Source organism: Anser cygnoides, chromosome Z (assembly GCF_040182565.1).
Source record: "Anser cygnoides isolate HZ-2024a breed goose chromosome Z, Taihu_goose_T2T_genome, whole genome shotgun sequence".
NCBI classification, from domain to species: Eukaryota; Metazoa; Chordata; class Aves; order Anseriformes; family Anatidae; genus Anser; species Anser cygnoides.
In genome coordinates, this window is record NC_089912.1 from 43506595 (window position 1) to 43524918 (window position 18324).

The window sequence follows — 18324 nt, forward strand, 5'->3', positions numbered from 1 at the left end:
ACATCTTGGTCTAACTCACTTGAAGCACATATGAAATAGCATTGAATCCATGCTTCAGTGAGGCTGAAAATTGACTAATAAAGACCTTTATTTCAGTGGATGTCTGACAAGCTTAGCTTTGTTACTGCATGCACCATTTTTTGTATGTCAGTAATTTGCTATAGGCTAGCAGGTATGTGAATACAAATTGCAAGGGTGCTGTGATATTCCACAGTAAGGATAATGCTTGTTCATGTGGTTATTCAATAGTCTGCAAAGAAGGAAATTAAACAGTTCTGCATGTTGTTGTGTGTGACAATGATGACTCTATCACCCCTGTATTTGGGTACTTGCATTTGATTCAGTAACAGCTTCATAATTCCATGATTCTCCCCATTGTGCTCCTCTGTGGTGTGCCGTTGTATTGGGAGGTCCCAGCCTCTCTGGCAGAAAACCAACTTTACAAGGATTGATGCTGACACTGTCTGTTGTTGACATTGTCTGTTGTAGCAGTTTAGTGCTTCACATCCATTCCCGTAGCACAGAACCAAACTGTTTCTGTCTTCTTCACTGTGACTTGGAGATCTTTTCTACCTCACTTTAATTTGTGCCTGTCCCTATCTTGGTGCAGAGCAGGATAATGATTATAGACCTAATACACTTTTTTAAAAGATTGATTCTTTTAAGATTTGTTCTATTTATCTTTCTTTTCTGTAGCTTCTTTTGCACAATTAAAAAGTAAATCGTTTTGTTCTGTAAGCCATATAGTCATTACTGCATCCATTTAATTGTTTTTCTATGCTATAGCATCCAGAATGAAAATAAAAAAGATGGCCTTTGAAGGAAGGGAGAGAGGAAAGAAAGGGCTTTCATGTAAAGAAAGTTTTGCGTGGTCTACCAAACTGTAACAAAACAGTGGCTTTTTCTTCTACCATCTCTGAGCTTTTGAACTCAGTTGTCCTCTTTTCTGTATTTGTAGTTAGTAATTATTGGCCCCTGTGCCTCTGTGAGCAAAAGCCTGGATGTATTCGAATAAATAAAATACAGTATACCATGACTATTTTTTGTGTTTTGCTATTATTTGCTCATATCAAGGCCAAAGTTAGCTAAACCATCAGCAATGTACAGTCATTTTCTGCCTTTGATGTCATAATATGTCAGTTTTCAGAATTTTTTTAAGCAATTATTTATTCTGCATATAAATAAACTGGGGTTCTTAATGAGACTTGGGCAGTAAGTATATAATCTGAGATTCCTAAGAAATATGATTTTAGAAAAAAATATTTAGAAAGCCAAAGTAGGGCAGTGACATATGTCTTAAACTTTATAGTTAGCATTTCTAAGAACTGAACATTCTGAAATGGTTCAGATTTTGCTGGAAAAAAACAATTGTGAAATAAAATTCATTTGTTGTCTTTCTTTTTCAATACTTGTGTTTTAGATCATCTCATTCTTCATGTGTGGATGAAGATTATGATTCTTTAGCCCTCTGTGACCCCATGCAAAGGATAAACTGTGAAGTTGACAGCTTACCTGAGAGCTGTTTTGACAGTGGTTTGTCTACTCTGAGAGATTCAAATGAATATGATTCAGAAGTGGAATACAGGCAGCAAAGGCTTTTTCAAAGGTCGCAGTGTATGCAAGAAGGCTTTGGTGGTGATGCTTCTGATACAGATGTAAGTGCCAGACTTACTGCCTCTCTAAGAAAGACCTTTGGTTGGAGACAAAATCCACTTCCTATTTTTAAAATGAAATGGAAATTTGCCCATAGATAAAACCTAAGTATGTGGGTTACATGTATTTAGGTAATATTAGTGACAGTTTTTTGTAGCGTTCTTAAACAGTTACTCCTCTTTAAGAGAAAATGTATGTTTTGACTTTTTCTAGTAGACTTTTGAAGCAATAAATCGTTTTTGAATTACATTTAATATTTTTGAAGGTTGTTGAACAACCTGGAGACAGGAGATCTTTTTGTAATGATTTAAAAGCAGATTCTGTAGAAAGTTTCAGCTCACTTTCTCTTGCTGTGCTATAGCAATGAATGAAAAAATCACATATACGAGAGCTTGAGTATTAATGGCATACAGTAATGTCGTGTAGGGAAACTCTTATTTTTTGTAAAATAAGCTTTGAAATAAAGTATTTGCTAATTGCAATTATTTTTGAAGTTGATATTTTCCATAGGGACATTAATTTGCTTTAGCTGGATCCTGTCCTTAAAACTTGTGTCCCAAGTAGCCAACATTCAAGGACAGAATGTCGGCTCTAGTAAACAGCAAATGCAGTTCCGCTAGTGTATGGAACTGCTACAGAAAGTTCTTACAAGATTTCTTCAGAGTTTGCTAGTGTTCTCAAGATGGAAAAATGAACACATCAGAGAATACTGAAATATACTCTAATAGAGTTTTCTATTGAACCTGCTGTAGAAGTGGCTGTGAGTGTTATTTATCCTCCTAGGAGAGTATATGACTTAAGACAGCTGCTTAAACTCTCAGATATAGGATCAGAATAAGAACAGAATTTCAACTAGAATTACAGAGTTTTGTTTGATCCTTTATTTAAAACAAACAAACAAAAAGATTTCAATCAGTCTTAGCAGTGTCATTCCAAAAAAGAGCATACTTTCTGCACTGAAAGTGACACATTGGCTTATACTTTCAGGTTCCAGAGATCAGGGATGAAGAAGCATACAGTCCTGATAATGGAAGTACAATATTAGATTGGAAGCCCTCAAGACCAGTAAGTCGAAGCAGCTCAGTTGCTTCAACAAGGAAATACATATCTGCTCTGACTCCTCAGGTAACCAGTTCTTTACGGGGAAAAAAGTGATTGATATAGAGAACTGTATTTTAAATATTTGTGTATGTGAATCAAGTGGATTCTTTGTATTTTCAGTCAGGTGCAACAGAATGTACTCCAAAATACCCAAGTTCAGAGAAGGCTTACAAGATTGTTCTTGCTGGAGATGCAGCAGTGGGAAAATCCAGTTTCCTTATGAGACTTTGCAAGAATGAATTTAGAGGCAATACCAGTGCAACCCTAGGTACAGTTGTTCACTTAAAATTCTAACGTGAATATCACTGCTGTTATGCAAAGGTAGTGGGTGAAAAGATTGCTAGGGTTTGCTCAATACCCACTTGCACTTTCTTAGGTTGTAAGATCTAATCAAGCACTAAAGTTTAGAAGTGCATAACTGTTATTTTGAGTGGATAATAGGGCAGTGCTCTGATCTACTTCCTCTTTGTAAAGCACAAAGCGTGTTCCTGAACAACAGAAAGTACCAAAAAATGCAGTTTCAGAGTAATGAACTTAGAACACATTAGAACGTCTTTTTCACATTTTTCATGGCTGTCTGGTTTCCTCAGCTCTTTTGTCTTTCCTTAGTCTTTCATACTCACCTTTTATTTCTTTAGTACTATTCTTTATCTCCATTTCTCAAAGTGTCATTGAAGCTGGAGAGATTTCTGACTGTCGTGTTGTGTGTATTAATATAGATGTCAGCTAAGAAACGTGTCTTACTGTTTCCAAAGACTCAGTGTTTGCCTTCCAATCAAACCATAGTTATCTATTTGTTTCATTGGCTTTGTCTTAGAATTTTTGTGTAAATTTTTTTTTCTTTTTTGGGGGATTTGAAATAAAGTCTGTATTATAAAAAAAATTAATCTATAAAAGTATTTTGCAAAATGGAGTGCAGAGGGATCTTCCTGTTTGTTGATCATAATGCCAGATTTGTATCAGTGCACCTGGGAAAATGTGTGGGAAAAATATGCCTTCAAATGTTTTTCTAAGTACAAATGAAGTACGCATTGCCATATTCATGGGATTTTTGCAGCTCAGGGTGATGTGAATTATTGAAATCAGATAATCTATTACAAGAGATGTAGTTTGAAATATGTGCTACATAATATGGCAGTTAACATTCAATTTTTTATGTTTCTTAAAGGTTTTTGATGTTTTTCATTAGACTACATGTATTATTCTTTTCAGGGGTGGATTTTCAAATGAAAAGACTAATTGTTGATGGAGAACCTACAGTGCTACAGCTGTGGGACACGGCTGGGCAGGAGAGGTCAGTGATTACATGCAACTTCGGTCATTTCAATTTTTTTTTTCCTAAATTACGTATTACCTTTTTCATCTAGGTAAAAAAAAATCCAATAAATATTACACGGATCGATAGTAAATAAGTCATTATGACCACCATATGTAGATGTCTGTAGACAGATGTGCTGTTGCACTGCTGAGACTGAGACAGGTGGAGTGTTTATTTGTTAGCTTTGGTGATGCCCAAGGTAGTCTTTTCTCTCTGCAGAGAGAGCTAGCTGAGGTTCAACACAGCATTAATTAATTACATCCATATGTCCCTCTCTTGCAATACAAAAAGATGGAATAGATGTACATTTTTTCTTCCATTTTTACTCTTTTGCCTTCTTTGTCCTTACAGATCTGTATTTCTGAACAAGTTTATCCTTGAGATATTCTTTACTTACACTTTTCTTGAAATTTCTGGCCCTGATTTGCATTGTAGTTAGTATATGAAAAATCTTTCTTCTCTCCAAAGATTTCAAACAACATATGGCAGAATTGTACAGACTGCTGAGTGTGCAAGCAATGTACTTCAAATTGCTGTGTAGAATTTGACAGAATCCTATGACATACTTTCTTGCAGAGTCATTACTTCATTGGCACCTTGTAGCTCATTATGGGTTTAATCTAACGCCTTAGAAGTCAGTTTTATCTGTTCACTGGCAAAGATGTGTATTGAGCTGTATGTGTTTACTTTTGCCTAAAAGAGTGTTTATGTGACATAGGTAGTCAGAGGCCAAGTCATTCTCCTCCCACATAATAAGTTTGTGAAGAATATTTTAATATATGTATAAATACCTGATTGCAGCATGGCTGTTAAGTAGACTGTGTTATGATGTCTGTACATGACTAAAGATAACTGATGGATTCATTCCTGGTATAAGTTTATTGGTTTCATATTTTTTAAACATATCAGAGTAACCCATTCAAGTTATGAACTTATACGTAAGCAAAAAACCCTTGCCAGCTATTAAAAAATACAGTGAGAAGTAGATATTTGTAATAGATACACTATACATGGTTTTCATACAAAAGGTTCTTTATAAGATTAGGATAGAATCCTATGGATTTTTATGGAGAGCTGCGTAAGCAGCTTTCCAGAACTAGTTATGAAAAAAGCTTGAGAAAACACATTTTATGATGTGGAGAGAATCTTACTCAGTAGTGTAATACTGTAATGCTGTTAAATAATAATGTAATATGTAATATGTAAAGTAATAATAAATGTAATATGTAATGTTGTTAAATCTTAATTTTTTTTTTGAAAATGTGACAAGTCTTTTTTTTTTTCTAAAAGATTCCGAAGTATTGCTAAATCATACTTCAGAAGAGCAGATGGTGTCTTACTGTTATATGATGTAACATGTGAAAAAAGCTTTCTTAATGTGAGAGAGTGGGTGGATATGATTGAGGTAAGGACCTTAATATGCAACTTACAGACTGTGTTTTATTGCATTTATTCCCATTGGAAAGCTTATTTTTTTACTTTAGAATTCCAGAGTCCGTTTAGATTGACTTGCTTGATTTATGAAACTTCAGTAAGGATGGAATTAGCCAAACTTCAATCTCTTGTAGAAGTTCAAGGGAAACTGAAGTTCTAAGGGTATTAAAGCGTATTCTGACATAATCAGTGTTAAAACTGATACATCTTTAAAATGAAAGAGTATCATGTAATCACACTGTTTCCATTCACTTCCTTTTGAAATGAACATGAGAGACCATATCAGAATCCCAGTTGTGTCTGAAGTATTCCATGGAGCCTCTGCATTTTAAAACAGTATATTAAATACTCTAAATCAGCTATAGTCCAAGTGAAATTTTTAGTATTTCTTTCTGTTAGTACTTCTTGTTTATTTTAATACAAATTTGAATTTGATGAAAAAGATTTTGCTGTTGTAAGAGACTTGGTTAATTGGAGGGAAAGTGTCAGCAAAATATTTAATTCCTCTTCTTAAAGCAAATTATGTTTTTTATCATTGTATAACAGTTGATCACTCTTCCCGTAGCATTTTTGTCATAAAGCTTTTAGATATAATAACTGTTTCCATTACTATAATTTAACACATGAAACTCCTTGCTGTGTAACAGGGCTTATAGATGCAGATCTTTGCGGGCTGATATTAAACTGACTGCTTCAAGTATGGATTATGTCATGAAAAGTTCTCAGCATGACTTAGATAATTTGTCATTTTTTGTGAAAGTGCACAAGAATTTTTGTGGGGAAGGAAGTGAGTATGACACGATGATGCTAGTTACCTGTTTGTATTCTCAGTGTTCTAGCAATAAAGAAGTAAAATCCTTTTTACAGGATGCAACTCATGAGAATATCCCAATTATGATGGTAGGAAACAAAGCAGATCTCCGTCAAGCAGTTACAGAACAAGGGCAAAAATGTGTGCCTATAAACTATGGAGAAAAGCTGGCTATGGTAAGATCTATGTCTACCTTTTAAGTATAAAATGGTTTTAATAACTTAATAATCCAAAAACTCTGTGAAAAGCTTGTAGACAAAAGTAAGTTTCTGGTCATTTATTCAAATCTAGTTATTAGGATTCATGGATAATTTTAATGAAAGCTGTCCTATTTTGATGGTGTTTGCTGTCCTAAATTTGCACCGAGATGAACTCAATTATAGGCTGGGATATTCTTCTCAGTCTTTATGGTCGGAAGTGAGTGGATACTAGGATACTAGGATGGATACTAGGATACTAGGGGATACTAGGATACTGAGCTTTTCTGCTTCCAGAGAGAAGTTGCCAATGCAATTTTGTCAATGAAATGAAGCACACTAGTGAGCGGGTGAGAGTCTTAGCCTGGCTTAGAATTGTAGAATATCCTGAGTTGTAAGGAGCCCACAAGGATCATTGAGTTCAACTCCTGGCTGCACACAGGACCACCCAAAAATCAGACCACATGTCTGAGAGTGTTGTCCAAATGCTTCTTGAACTACGTCAGGCTCAGTGCCATGACTGCTTCCCTGGGGAGCCTGTTCCAGTGCCCAACCATCCTCTTGGTGAAGAACCTTTTCCTGATGTCCAACCTGAACCTCCCTTGGTGCAGTTTCATGCCATTCCCTTGGGTCCTGTCACTGGTTGTCAGAGAGAAAAGATCAGTGCCTGCCCTCCAGTCCTCCTTTTGAAGAAGCTGCAGGCCGCCATGAGGCCACTCCTCAGCCTCCACTCTAGGCTTAACAAACCAAGGGACTTCAGCTGCTCCTCATACATCTTCCCCTCTATACCCTTCACCATCTTTGTAGCCCTTGCTTGGATACTGTCTGATAGTTTTATGTCCTTCTTATATTGTAGTGCCCAAAACTGCACACAGTATTTGAGGTGCAGAGTAGAGTGGGACAGTCCCTTCCCTTGACTGGCTGGCAAGGCTATGCTTGAGGCACCCCAGGATATGGTCGGCCCTTTTGGCTGTCAGGGTACACTGTTGACACATATTCAACTTGATGTCGACCAGAACCCCCGTATCTCTTTCTGTGGGGCTGCTTTACCCCCAGTCTGTATAAATATCCAGGATTGCCCCATATCTGTGATTGTATGATTCTATATCAGGTGCAGAATCTGGCATTGCCTTTATTAGATTTAATACATTTAGTGATTTCCCAACACTCTAGTCTATCAAGATAGCATCATAGAATCATTTAGGTTGGAAAAGTTCTCTAAGGTCATCAAGTGCAATTGTTAACCTAGCACTGCCAAGTTCCTAATCCATGTCCCTAAGCACCACATCTACAAGTCTTTTAAATATCTCTAGGGATGGTGACTTAACTACTTCCCTGGGCAGCCTGTTCTAATGCTTCACACCCCTTTCTGTGAAGAAATTTTTTGTAATATCCAACCTAAACCACCCTTGGTGCAACTTAAAGCCATTTCCTCTTGTCCTATTGCTTGTTGCTTAAGAGAAAAGATCGACCACCACCCCGCTACAGCCTCCTTTGAGGTAGTTGTAGAGAGTGATAAGCTTTCCACTGAGCCACTTTTCTCTATACTAAATAACCCCAGTTCCCTCAGTTGCTTCTCATATGACTTGTTCTCTGTACATTTCACCAGCTTCATTGCCCTTCTTTGGATGTGCTCCAGCACCTTGATGTCCTTCTTGTACAAGGGCCCAAAAAAGAACGCAGTTCTTGAGCTGTGGCCTCACTAGAGCCGAATACAGGGGCACAATCACTTCCCTAGTCCTGCTTGCCACGCTATTTTTGATACAAACCAGGATGCTGTTGGTCTTCTTGGCCACCTGAGCACACTGTTGGCTCATATTCAGCTGATAATTGACCAATACCCCAAGGTCACTTTTCGATGGACATCTTTTCAGCCACTCTTCCCACAGCCTGTAGTGTTGCATGAAGTTGTTGTGTCCCAAGTTCAGGATCTGGCACTTAGTCTTGTTGAAGCTTTTGCTGTTGGCCTCGTCCCATCGATCCAGCCTATACAGAACCCTCTGTAGAGCCTTTCTATCCTCAAACAGATCAACACTCCTGCCCAATGTGGTGTCGTCTGCAAACTTACTGAGGGTGATCTCGATCTCCTTGTCCAGATAATTGATAAAGATGTTAGAGATCTTTCTGCAAGGCCTCTCTGCCCTTGAGGGAGTCAACAGTTCCTCCTAATTTAGTGTCATCTGTGAATTTACTTAATATGCATTTGAATCCCATGTCCAGATCATTTATAAAAACATTGAAGAGAACTCACCACAAAAGGGAGCCCTGGGGAACCCCCCTAGTTACTGGCCTCCAGCCTGATGTAAACCCACTTACTATAATCCTTTGAGCCCAACTCATCAGCCAATGCATTATGTATTTATCTAGGCATATGCTGGACATTTTATCCAACTGTTAGTGGTAGACTGAGAATCAGTATGAAAAGCTTTGCTGAAATCCAAAAAGTTTACATATACTGGCTTCCTTGATCAGTTAGGTGGGTAACCTTGTCATAAAAGGAAAGTTCATTTAACAGGATTTTCCCCTTGTGAACCTGTGTTGACTATGACCAATGACTGCAATGTCTTTCAAGTGTTTGTCACTAACTTGCAGAATAGTCTTCTCCATAATTTTACCATGCACTGAAGTGAGACTGACAATTAGGCCTGTAATTACCAGGATCTTTCCTTGCACTTCTTGAAAACTGGGACATTTGCCAGCTTTCAGGTGACTAGTACCTCTCTGGATTCCCAAGACAGCTGAAAAATGACTGAGAGAGGTCTTGTGATGACATAAATGAGCTCTTTGAGTATCCTAAGATGAATCCCATAGGGCCCCACTTGGACGAAATGATCTTCAGAGGTCCCTTCCAAACTCGGCCATTCTGTGATAAACTTATATGCATCCAGTGGGAGTAGCAAACATGCACAAGTTGAGATTGGTTGGGAGTTTGTTGTTCCCACAGCCATGGTCCTACAGCTCAGGGCTCCAGGGATCCCAGGACCCATCACTGGTGTTGAAGACAGATGAAGAAGGCACTAAATTTTTATGCTTTATATATATCCCAATTGTTAGGTTACCATCTCATCAGGTAACAAACTAATGTTGTCTCCTGTTCTCCTTTTGCTGTTAACATACTAAAAACCTTTTTTATTGTGTTTGTTCAACTTTCAAATTGAATATTTTCACTTTTGAGGGATTGTTTTGCATTCCTACCATGTCTACAAATAGAAAGATGGAACACTGAGATAAATAGCATGGACAAGTTTTATGCATATTTTTATATGTTGGATAAAGGATGCACATATCCCATGTTTTGCAGAAAAAAAATGTAGAATCTGTAGTGTCTTCGGCTGCTGCGTGATTGTGCAGTTGATTGATTTGTACATGGGCGGGTAGCATGTCTGTTACGTATGGAATGATATTTCTGGTTAAACTGTAGGTTAAACTAAAATACCAGATGCTGTAGGTTATATAGTTTAGTAGCTAACAGGCTGATTCAGTAACCTGTCCTAGCAAGTCTTCCTATTTTGCAGTTTTTTGGACAAGAAGATGCAGTTCAGACATTGAGCTTACAATGTATTTTTAACTCAGTTTATTAATTCGTTATATACCAAATATAAAAAATTACAATTAAAAGGCAATTGTTTTTTTTCCAGTACTGAAGTGAAATCCTGTTCATTTAAATATACGTGTCCCAATTCGTTGGGTTACTGAGGAAATTATTTTTAATTGAGTATACATATACAGATGAGAACCATTTCGGTTGAGTTGGCTTAACATTTTATTTTTCACTCACAGACTTATAATGCACTGTTCTGTGAAACAAGTGCTAAAGATGGATCTAATATTGTAGAAGCAGTTCTTCATCTTGCTCGGTAAGTAGATGTGTTTCTAATTTCAAATAAACATATAATCATAGAAACATAGAATGGTTTGAGTTGACAGGGACCTTATAGATCGCCCAGTTCCAACCCCCTGCCATGGGCAGGGACACCTCCCACCAGACCAGGCTGCCCAAAGCCCCATCCAACCTGGCCTTGAACACCTCCAGGGATGGGACATCTACAGCTTCTCTGGGCAGCCTGTGCCAGTGCCTCACCACGCTCTGAGTAATGAATTTCTTATGAATCTCTAATCTAAATCTACTCTCTTTTAGTTTAAAGCCATTACCCCTTGTCCTATCGCTCCATTCCCTGACAAAGAGTCCCTCTCCCGCTTTCCTGTAGGCCCCCTTCAGGTACTGAAAGGCTGCAATGAGATGTCCCCAGAGTCTTTTCTTCTCCAGGCTGAACGACCACAACTACCTCAGCCTGTCTTCATAGAAGTGCTCCAGCCCCTTGATCTTCTTTGTGGCCCTCCTTTGGACTTGTTCTAAGAGGTTCATGTCCTTCTTGTGCTGGGGGCCCCAGAGCTGAATGCAGTGCTCCAGGTGGGGTCTCACAAGAGCAGAGTAGAGGGGGACAATCACCTCCCTCACTCTGCTGGCCATGCTTCTTTTGTTGCAGCCATGACTGGCTTTCTGGGCTGAATATTTGAATATGCATATTTGAATATATTTTATATATTAATGTGCATACAAAGTATGTACGTATGTACACACGTGTACATACTTAAAATTGTGCCAATGTCAAATTCAACAAATGATATTATAAAAGGAATACCACGTTAAATCTATCAATAATGTAAGGTGGGTTTTATTCTCAGTTTAATCAAGTAACAATTTTGCTTGCAAAGGTTACATGGCTGTCTTAATTATTAATATTTAAATTAGAGCTTAGTTATGGACCCCACAATTTTAAAACCTGGTTGGTGAATGAATCATATTTTTAGTGGTATGTGGATTTACTTTCTTAATTCTTTCATGTGCATAAATTAATTCAACTTGCATATAATTATGCATATAATTAACACTTAATTCTTCCATGTATGTTAATATATATTCAGCTTTATTACTGACCAGTCTAATCCCACATATTTTCCTTGATGTCTCTAAATATTTAAAAGACAGAAACTCTGCTTTATATCTATTTAGCAATGTGCTATTTCTGTGATAAAGTGTGAGCCAAATGTTACACTTTTGCTACCTTTCCAAGCTGGCCTGTGTTACAATATTATTTTGAAGGGCTGGTAATATACAAGAAATCCTCAGGCACGGATTTTTCAGTTTAATACGGGGAACTCAAGGTCAGAATTACAGACCAAATTAATCTGATTTTTCCAGCAGTTCAATGGAATAATCAAACTTTTTGTCTTTTTTTTTTTTTTAATTCAGTGTTAGAACACTATTAATTAACAGGGCTTAAATACAAAATACTGGCTTCCTGGAGAGCATCATTGCTTCACACTGGACTTTCAAGAGCACTTGTATTTCCAGGAAAATAATTCCATCACAGTTGCAGCAAGAACACAGGCATTTATTTGTCTGTTATTGTTAACAGCTGATTTGTTAAATGAGTCATTTCCAGGAACCTGGCCATGAATGCAGCAGTGAATTATAAATCAGAGAACATACATAGCATAGTTCCATAACATTAATCACAGTTGGAAAATGATCTCTAATGTTTAACCATGATAAATTTGTTTAACTGTTTCAAGGATAAAGATGTTTTGGCAGTTGGAGCCCTTCTTTTCAGAATCTCAAAAAAAAAAAAAAGATTTCTAGATTTCTTCAGTAGGTTCATTGAATCTTATATGCTTCAGATACTACCCAGAGACTTGGTCTGGAATGGTTGGCTTCAATTTCTCCAGTTTGTAATCCTTATTCTTTGAGAAAAGCATTTCATTTTGAAATTTAAATTTCTAAATGAACATTTCATTAGAGCAGATATCATACAGACTAATTTGTTACTTCTTTGCAGGGTTCCTTTCTGCCACTGTTTGTTTTATTGAATAATACAGTGTTCTGAGTGGACTTCATGAATTTATTCTACTGGTATACGGAGGATTTAAATTATATATGTATATGTGTAATACATACATATGATAGCAAGAAATTCTAGAACTTGCTTTTGACTTTTCTAGGATGCCCTATGACAGTGGCTGTGTAAGAATACAGGATCAATAATCATTCTTACGTACACAATTTTTAAGTTTTTGTTTATAACAAAACATCCAACAAAACGTGTTTTTCCTCTGAGGATAAATACATACATAAAATTGCAGTTATTTAGTGTTATACTTTCAGCTGTGAACATACTCTGTTTCTATCATAATGTACTGAAGCAAAAAAATGAAAGAAAAATGAGCAAAATAAAAGGACAGGGGAAAAAAAGAATGCTTGGGTGTTCTTACATATCAGAAGTTGTATTTCTGACATTAGCAGTGATTTGTGTAGAAATATTGATTCAATCCCCCCAAATGGAAACTTAAGGGACATGTTGATTCTGTGCAGTAACAATTGTATTAGTGTTTTAATGGGAGATAAATAAGTCGTGGTGAACTGTGTAAGATATGCCTGCAGAAACAAAATAGTGAACATGAATGTGTGTAGAAATATATTCACTGGCTGTATTTTTATTGTGTTGTGTTTTTTTTTTTCCTTCACAGTGAAGTGAGAAAACGAAGTGATAATCAAGATGATACGAGGTCAATAACCAGCTTGGCTGGGATGCCTGTCAAAAAATCAGCACTCACAAAAAACTGTTGCAATGTTTAAGTGACAGACTCTTGACTTAAAGAACTCATATACATATATACCTGTTTAAAAAAAAAAAAAAAATGAAGGATTTCAATTATATATTCTTTTCACTATGGATTTATACATTTGTGTATTTAGAAGTTGTACATCATGGAAAAAGTCCAGCCTCTGCTTTCTACTAATTCATATTTATACACTTGCTTTGTCCTGTAGGCTCTGATTTCACCTTTCTTAAGTATTGTAATTCAATGAAGTGAGCTCAGAATCAATACTGCAGCAGTCAGTGCATGAAATATTGTAATATATTTTATCTTCTTTACCTGCTTGTTTCTTTATGGGCTCAATATTTCTTACATACAGAATATGATAAGATAATATAATATTACTCATAGCAAAAGAAAAAAATTGCATCTTTTTTTCTCGTGCCCATGTACCTAGTTTTTTGAAGGCCTTAAGTTACACCTTCATGAAACATTTCCCAAGAAAACCCCAAGCCATTAAAATGTTGCCTAGTTACAAGTTCAGGGCATGAAGTAGAATGGTCTCTTGGGAGAAGACAGAGGTGGGTGTATGGGATACTGGTTTAATTTTACAAAAGTTGGCAAGATAAAATTTATTTAATTTGGGGACTTAAGGTACGATTCAGAACTGAGAAGCAGACTTTATTTCTGATCCTACACAGCTTAAAAGTGAAATTAACATTTGCGTGGGCCATTACAGTTCCACATCCCAGATAGATCTATAATACTTGTGATATGTAGGGTTACTGAGATTAATTAATGATCCAGTACCTGCCTCTTTGTTTAGACTAGATCATTAATAGTGTTAGAGAGAGATAGAGATTGTAATTTTTGCTTGTTTTTCAAATGCTTCCCATTTATACACTAATTGAGGGTTTGTAATAGCACAGAGGAGTCTGTTTTAAATGGATATTCTTCAGACATTTTTGAAGTTTTAGACATGCAGGTGGAAAAATTGCTGCACATGCAGGTGGAAAAATTGCTGCACATGCACAAGCATCTGTATGAGCTATTCACTGAAAGTCTCTGGAATGAACAGCAACCACTTATCTTAATGAGAATACTGTAGCCTGAATTTAAGAAAATTCTGAGATACCAGTAGGTGATAGTTAGAGGTGTCAGGATCTTTAAAAGCTGAGTTGTTTTTGCTTTTAATAGTTCCCAACAGTCATATAGTGTAGTAGAAATTGAAGGTATTTCTGTTGTCAACAATCACGGTACAATCCTCAGCTTTCACTAATTTTGATGGGACTAGGTTAGGACCCCTTAAGAGCAAGTGAACTGTTTCAGTGTTTTCTGTTTATGTATAGAAAGTATCTCCAGGCTGAAACCTGCCTCAATAAATCAACCTTGAGTAAAGTTTTATGGACTTAATGGAAACCCATATGACCAACAGCTGCTACTGTGTTTTATCAGTGCTATATTTGAACACTGTACAGCCTGAGCTATGTTATCAGTAGTATAAAATCTGGAGTTCTTAGAAATAGGAAGGTTCATCATTGTTAAAAAAAATACTGTTTTAAAGGAGGGGGAACAGTGTTTTAAAGTATCCTTTTGAGCCTCTTGATCCAGAGCAGCTAATAGGTAGTTATGTGAAAGCTTGTTCTTAACGTGACAAAGAAATCTAGTGCCGGAAGAAATAAGACATTTTTATTTCACTTTATTGTACTTCAGCCCTAAAAAAAAGACATGTTTAGTGTCCTCTTTGAAATATTGAGGGGAAGCTATTTGGAGTTTCTCTGAGTAGAAAACCATGCCTAGCTGAGCTAACTGATGAGGGCATCTTTCGTGATCTTTGTGTCTAAAACTTCTCTCCAAAGGAATAAGGTGGAAGGAGAGTCAATATGGGTTGTACTTGCATATAGTTCTTCCTGCAGTAGAGAGGAGAGGTGGAGATGAATGATTTCTCAAGTGAGCTTATGCTCGCAACGTGTAGGAGTTTGCATTTTCTCAAGAAGAAAAGGTCGTGATTATAAGCTTGTTACTTGCATTCCAAAATACTGCTTCTTCAGTGTTACTAACTTCATTTAACTCACAGAACTGAGACTGGAGCTTGGTGTTCTATGGTCCATTGGGTGAATCACAGTGTTTGACCAAGTCTGTGGTCTTGGCCTGCTATAAATAAGGTGAAATACATTTGTGTAAACCTTCTTGACAAGCCCACATCAGAAAAACATTTTGCTTGGGTACAGAAAATTACATAAATTTGTTTGCAAGAAGGATTTCAGGATATGTTTTTTCCCAACCTCCCAAGCACTTAAGCAAAGATGGACTATTGCCAGTTGTAGATTAGGTTAGCTGTGGATTTTACCATCTGCTGCTACCAAGAACAGTTTGGCTGTGGCCTTTGTAACTCTCCTTTCAATAGCTGATTAAATCATTTAATTTCAGTAGCAGTAGTCTATTAGATTACCCTCTACCTTCTATTCACAAATATGGTAACAATGTGGAGTACCCCTTTCAAAAGTGACTTCCAGATCCTAAGTTAGCCTTAGTTAGCACATGTGTGCATGTGCAGTAATTCATTTCACATCTGAGGTGCTTTTCATACGGAGTGCTATGTGCATATGTGTTCCTGTAGAGAGCCTCACTGAAGGACATGAATTCAGGGACCTATTTTTTCTTTTTCTTTGCCAGATTGGGCCACGGGCATTTTGGGTACCTTTTTTCATTTATTTTAATGAGCAAAATCTCTCCTGTGATATTTGGCCAAACTATGCAAACCAAATCACTTTTTTTAAGCTATGTAATTTTTATGTGTGTCAAGTAAAGCAACAGTGTTTTTGTTTTTTTTTAAATAAGATTCAGGGTTGGAAACTTAACAAAGTTTTACCTTGAACTAGTTTTATGATCAAGGTATGAATTACTAGAAAAAGCACTATTGAATGGGGATATAACTATAGCTCTGTTGGAACTGGTTTTAGAAATCCTATTATGATCAGCTCCATCAAGTCTGAATATTCACATAACACCAGGTAGAATTTGTGTTAAAGCAAAAGAAATTGGAAAAAATATTTAAATATGGAAACAAAACCATGTATTTATAAATGGAAATAATGAATATTTGAGGCTTTCCATTGTTTTGCTTTGAAAAGTTACCTTGCCTTCTACCTGAATTGTAAAGTGAAAAACATCGGCTTTATGCTCTGACATGGTTGCACTATTGTACTTTAAATGTTTTTATGGTTTTGTTTAGTATGTAAGAGCTATTCATTAAATCATACAAAGCTATTTTTTTAGTTAGTGGATGTGTTCCCTTAATACATATATTTATTCAAAGAGGAAAGACTTTTCATGTTTTTCCTCATGATCTGTAAATATATTATTTTTATTCAGTTGACATGGAAGTATTATTTTGTCCTGTATTGTTTTTGACCCTAATTGTGGCATAGTGCACGTATCTGAGGCAATAATTTTTGTTAGACACCCTGAAAACGTTCTGATAAATGACTATTCTTCTAACCACTTTGTGCCTGTTCAGCATACATTAGTGGCTTAAGATGTGTTGCAGATTTGGTTAATTGTTCTTAGAAGTACAGTTGTGGCCTAACATGGATTACATGTTTTTCAATGTAGCTATTTTTTTGTACAGAGTACAGAATCCTCTATTATTTTAGGAAAAATAAATTACAGTTTTACATCTGTATGCCTGTTAAAGTGTATTTAAAGGAAAATATCTACAGGCCACTGCTTCAAGGAGCGTCGTGTAGATGTGTACGCATGCAGATCCCCAGTTAAGCTAACAGCTTCTGTGCCAGTGCAGGCAATCTGTTCATTTGTATGAACGTTTTCTCTTTTACACAACCTCCTGCTGTTCAACGATGCTAGGTAACTTTATAGGGAAACAAATTTCAGTGAAAGATCCCTGATTCATAAACAGAAGGGAGATATTTATTCATATCATCAAAGCACTTTATTATCTTAGGAAGAAACTTACTTCCAAGATGTTTCTGACTATAATAAGTAATTAGAAAAATAGATCCAGTAACTCATCTGCAGTTCAAATGCCTTTTCCCACTGCCTGTGCCAGGTTTGATATAGCATGTAATGCTATCCCTCTGACCCTGTACAGGCTACTTATGGACTGGAGAAACGTTTTACAGCATTAGAGGTTTTAGTATTTCTCTCCCACTGCATTACTATAAGTGATAGTAATCCTAATGCTTACTTATGGATATCTGCAGGACTGGTAACATCATTATTCATCATTACTGGTGTTGTGTTTTTTTTTTCTTTTTTTTTTTCACATACCTTGTTTTGTAAGAAAACCCTCCTTATGGTTAAACAGAATTTGTCTCAGATGTGTGAAATGTAGGTTCAAATGTATTACATAGTTTGTAAAATGAAGTCTTTTTCCTATAATTTCTGCCCATTGAGTTATAGCTATAGATAATTGAGTTTATGTGAAATTAGTCATTAGGTGACTGACTAACCAATAAACCCAAGCTGTGGAAGTTTCCCACTAAATATAAAGTATTTAAAATAGCAATGTATTTTCATACTAGTATGAGGAAGAAACTCAGTGCCAATGGCATGTATCAAATTTTTATAAAGCTCTAAATTGTGAAAACTTCTGAAACTTTAATTTATACTGTTTACGATTAGAACTGTGGTGTTCATGAAGTTTGTTCCTCCTCCAAATGAGTGATCACTGCATCCACTGTAATTTTGTACATGTATGTGTTTAAAAAGAACTACACTTTCCCTATATTGAAAATTACTGTACAATAAAATATGTTTCAATAGCTACGTTTCTGAATTGTATTTTCTTTTTGCCACTGCTTATGGGCTGCAATCTGACATAGCATCTGTGACTTGTCAGCTTTCTGTGGTTAAGATTCACCAATTTCTGCAGCCAAGAGCATGTAAGAGTGATGCTAAGTGGTGGATACTTAGCCTCAATAAGTAGTCATCAGTTTGTATCTCTGTTGAGAGATGTCCATCACTGTGAGTCCCAAACAAGGCTTGCAATTATGTAGCTGTATCTTTAGAGGGATATTTTAACCACTTAGTCTCCACATCACTAGTATGTGATATTACTGTGGTAAGAAAGAAAAGAAGAAGGTAACAAAACTAAACAAAAAATCCATTGCAAATATGCTGTATAGGGCTCTAGACCTCGAATGGAAAATGCTTAGGGGTCCATACATCAAAGAAAAAACACCCCCAAA

The 18324-nt window shown here is 36.4% G+C and overlaps 1 protein-coding gene across 1 annotated transcript in view; it reads left to right on the plus strand.

The window, feature by feature from the left end:
- RASEF (RAS and EF-hand domain containing) overlaps positions 1–17902 on the plus strand; it is a 44673-nt gene extending 26771 nt beyond the window's left edge. The window contains exons 10-17 of the mRNA XM_048054463.2: positions 1421–1655; positions 2641–2778; positions 2875–3022; positions 3967–4048; positions 5363–5477; positions 6374–6493; positions 10295–10371; positions 13043–17902. Of these exons, the coding sequence (XP_047910420.1) occupies positions 1421–1655; positions 2641–2778; positions 2875–3022; positions 3967–4048; positions 5363–5477; positions 6374–6493; positions 10295–10371; positions 13043–13151 (1024 nt within the window). The 3' untranslated portion in view covers positions 13152–17902. The remainder of the gene's footprint in view (positions 1–1420; positions 1656–2640; positions 2779–2874; positions 3023–3966; positions 4049–5362; positions 5478–6373; positions 6494–10294; positions 10372–13042) is intronic.
- Positions 17903–18324: the final 422 nt, after the last annotated feature.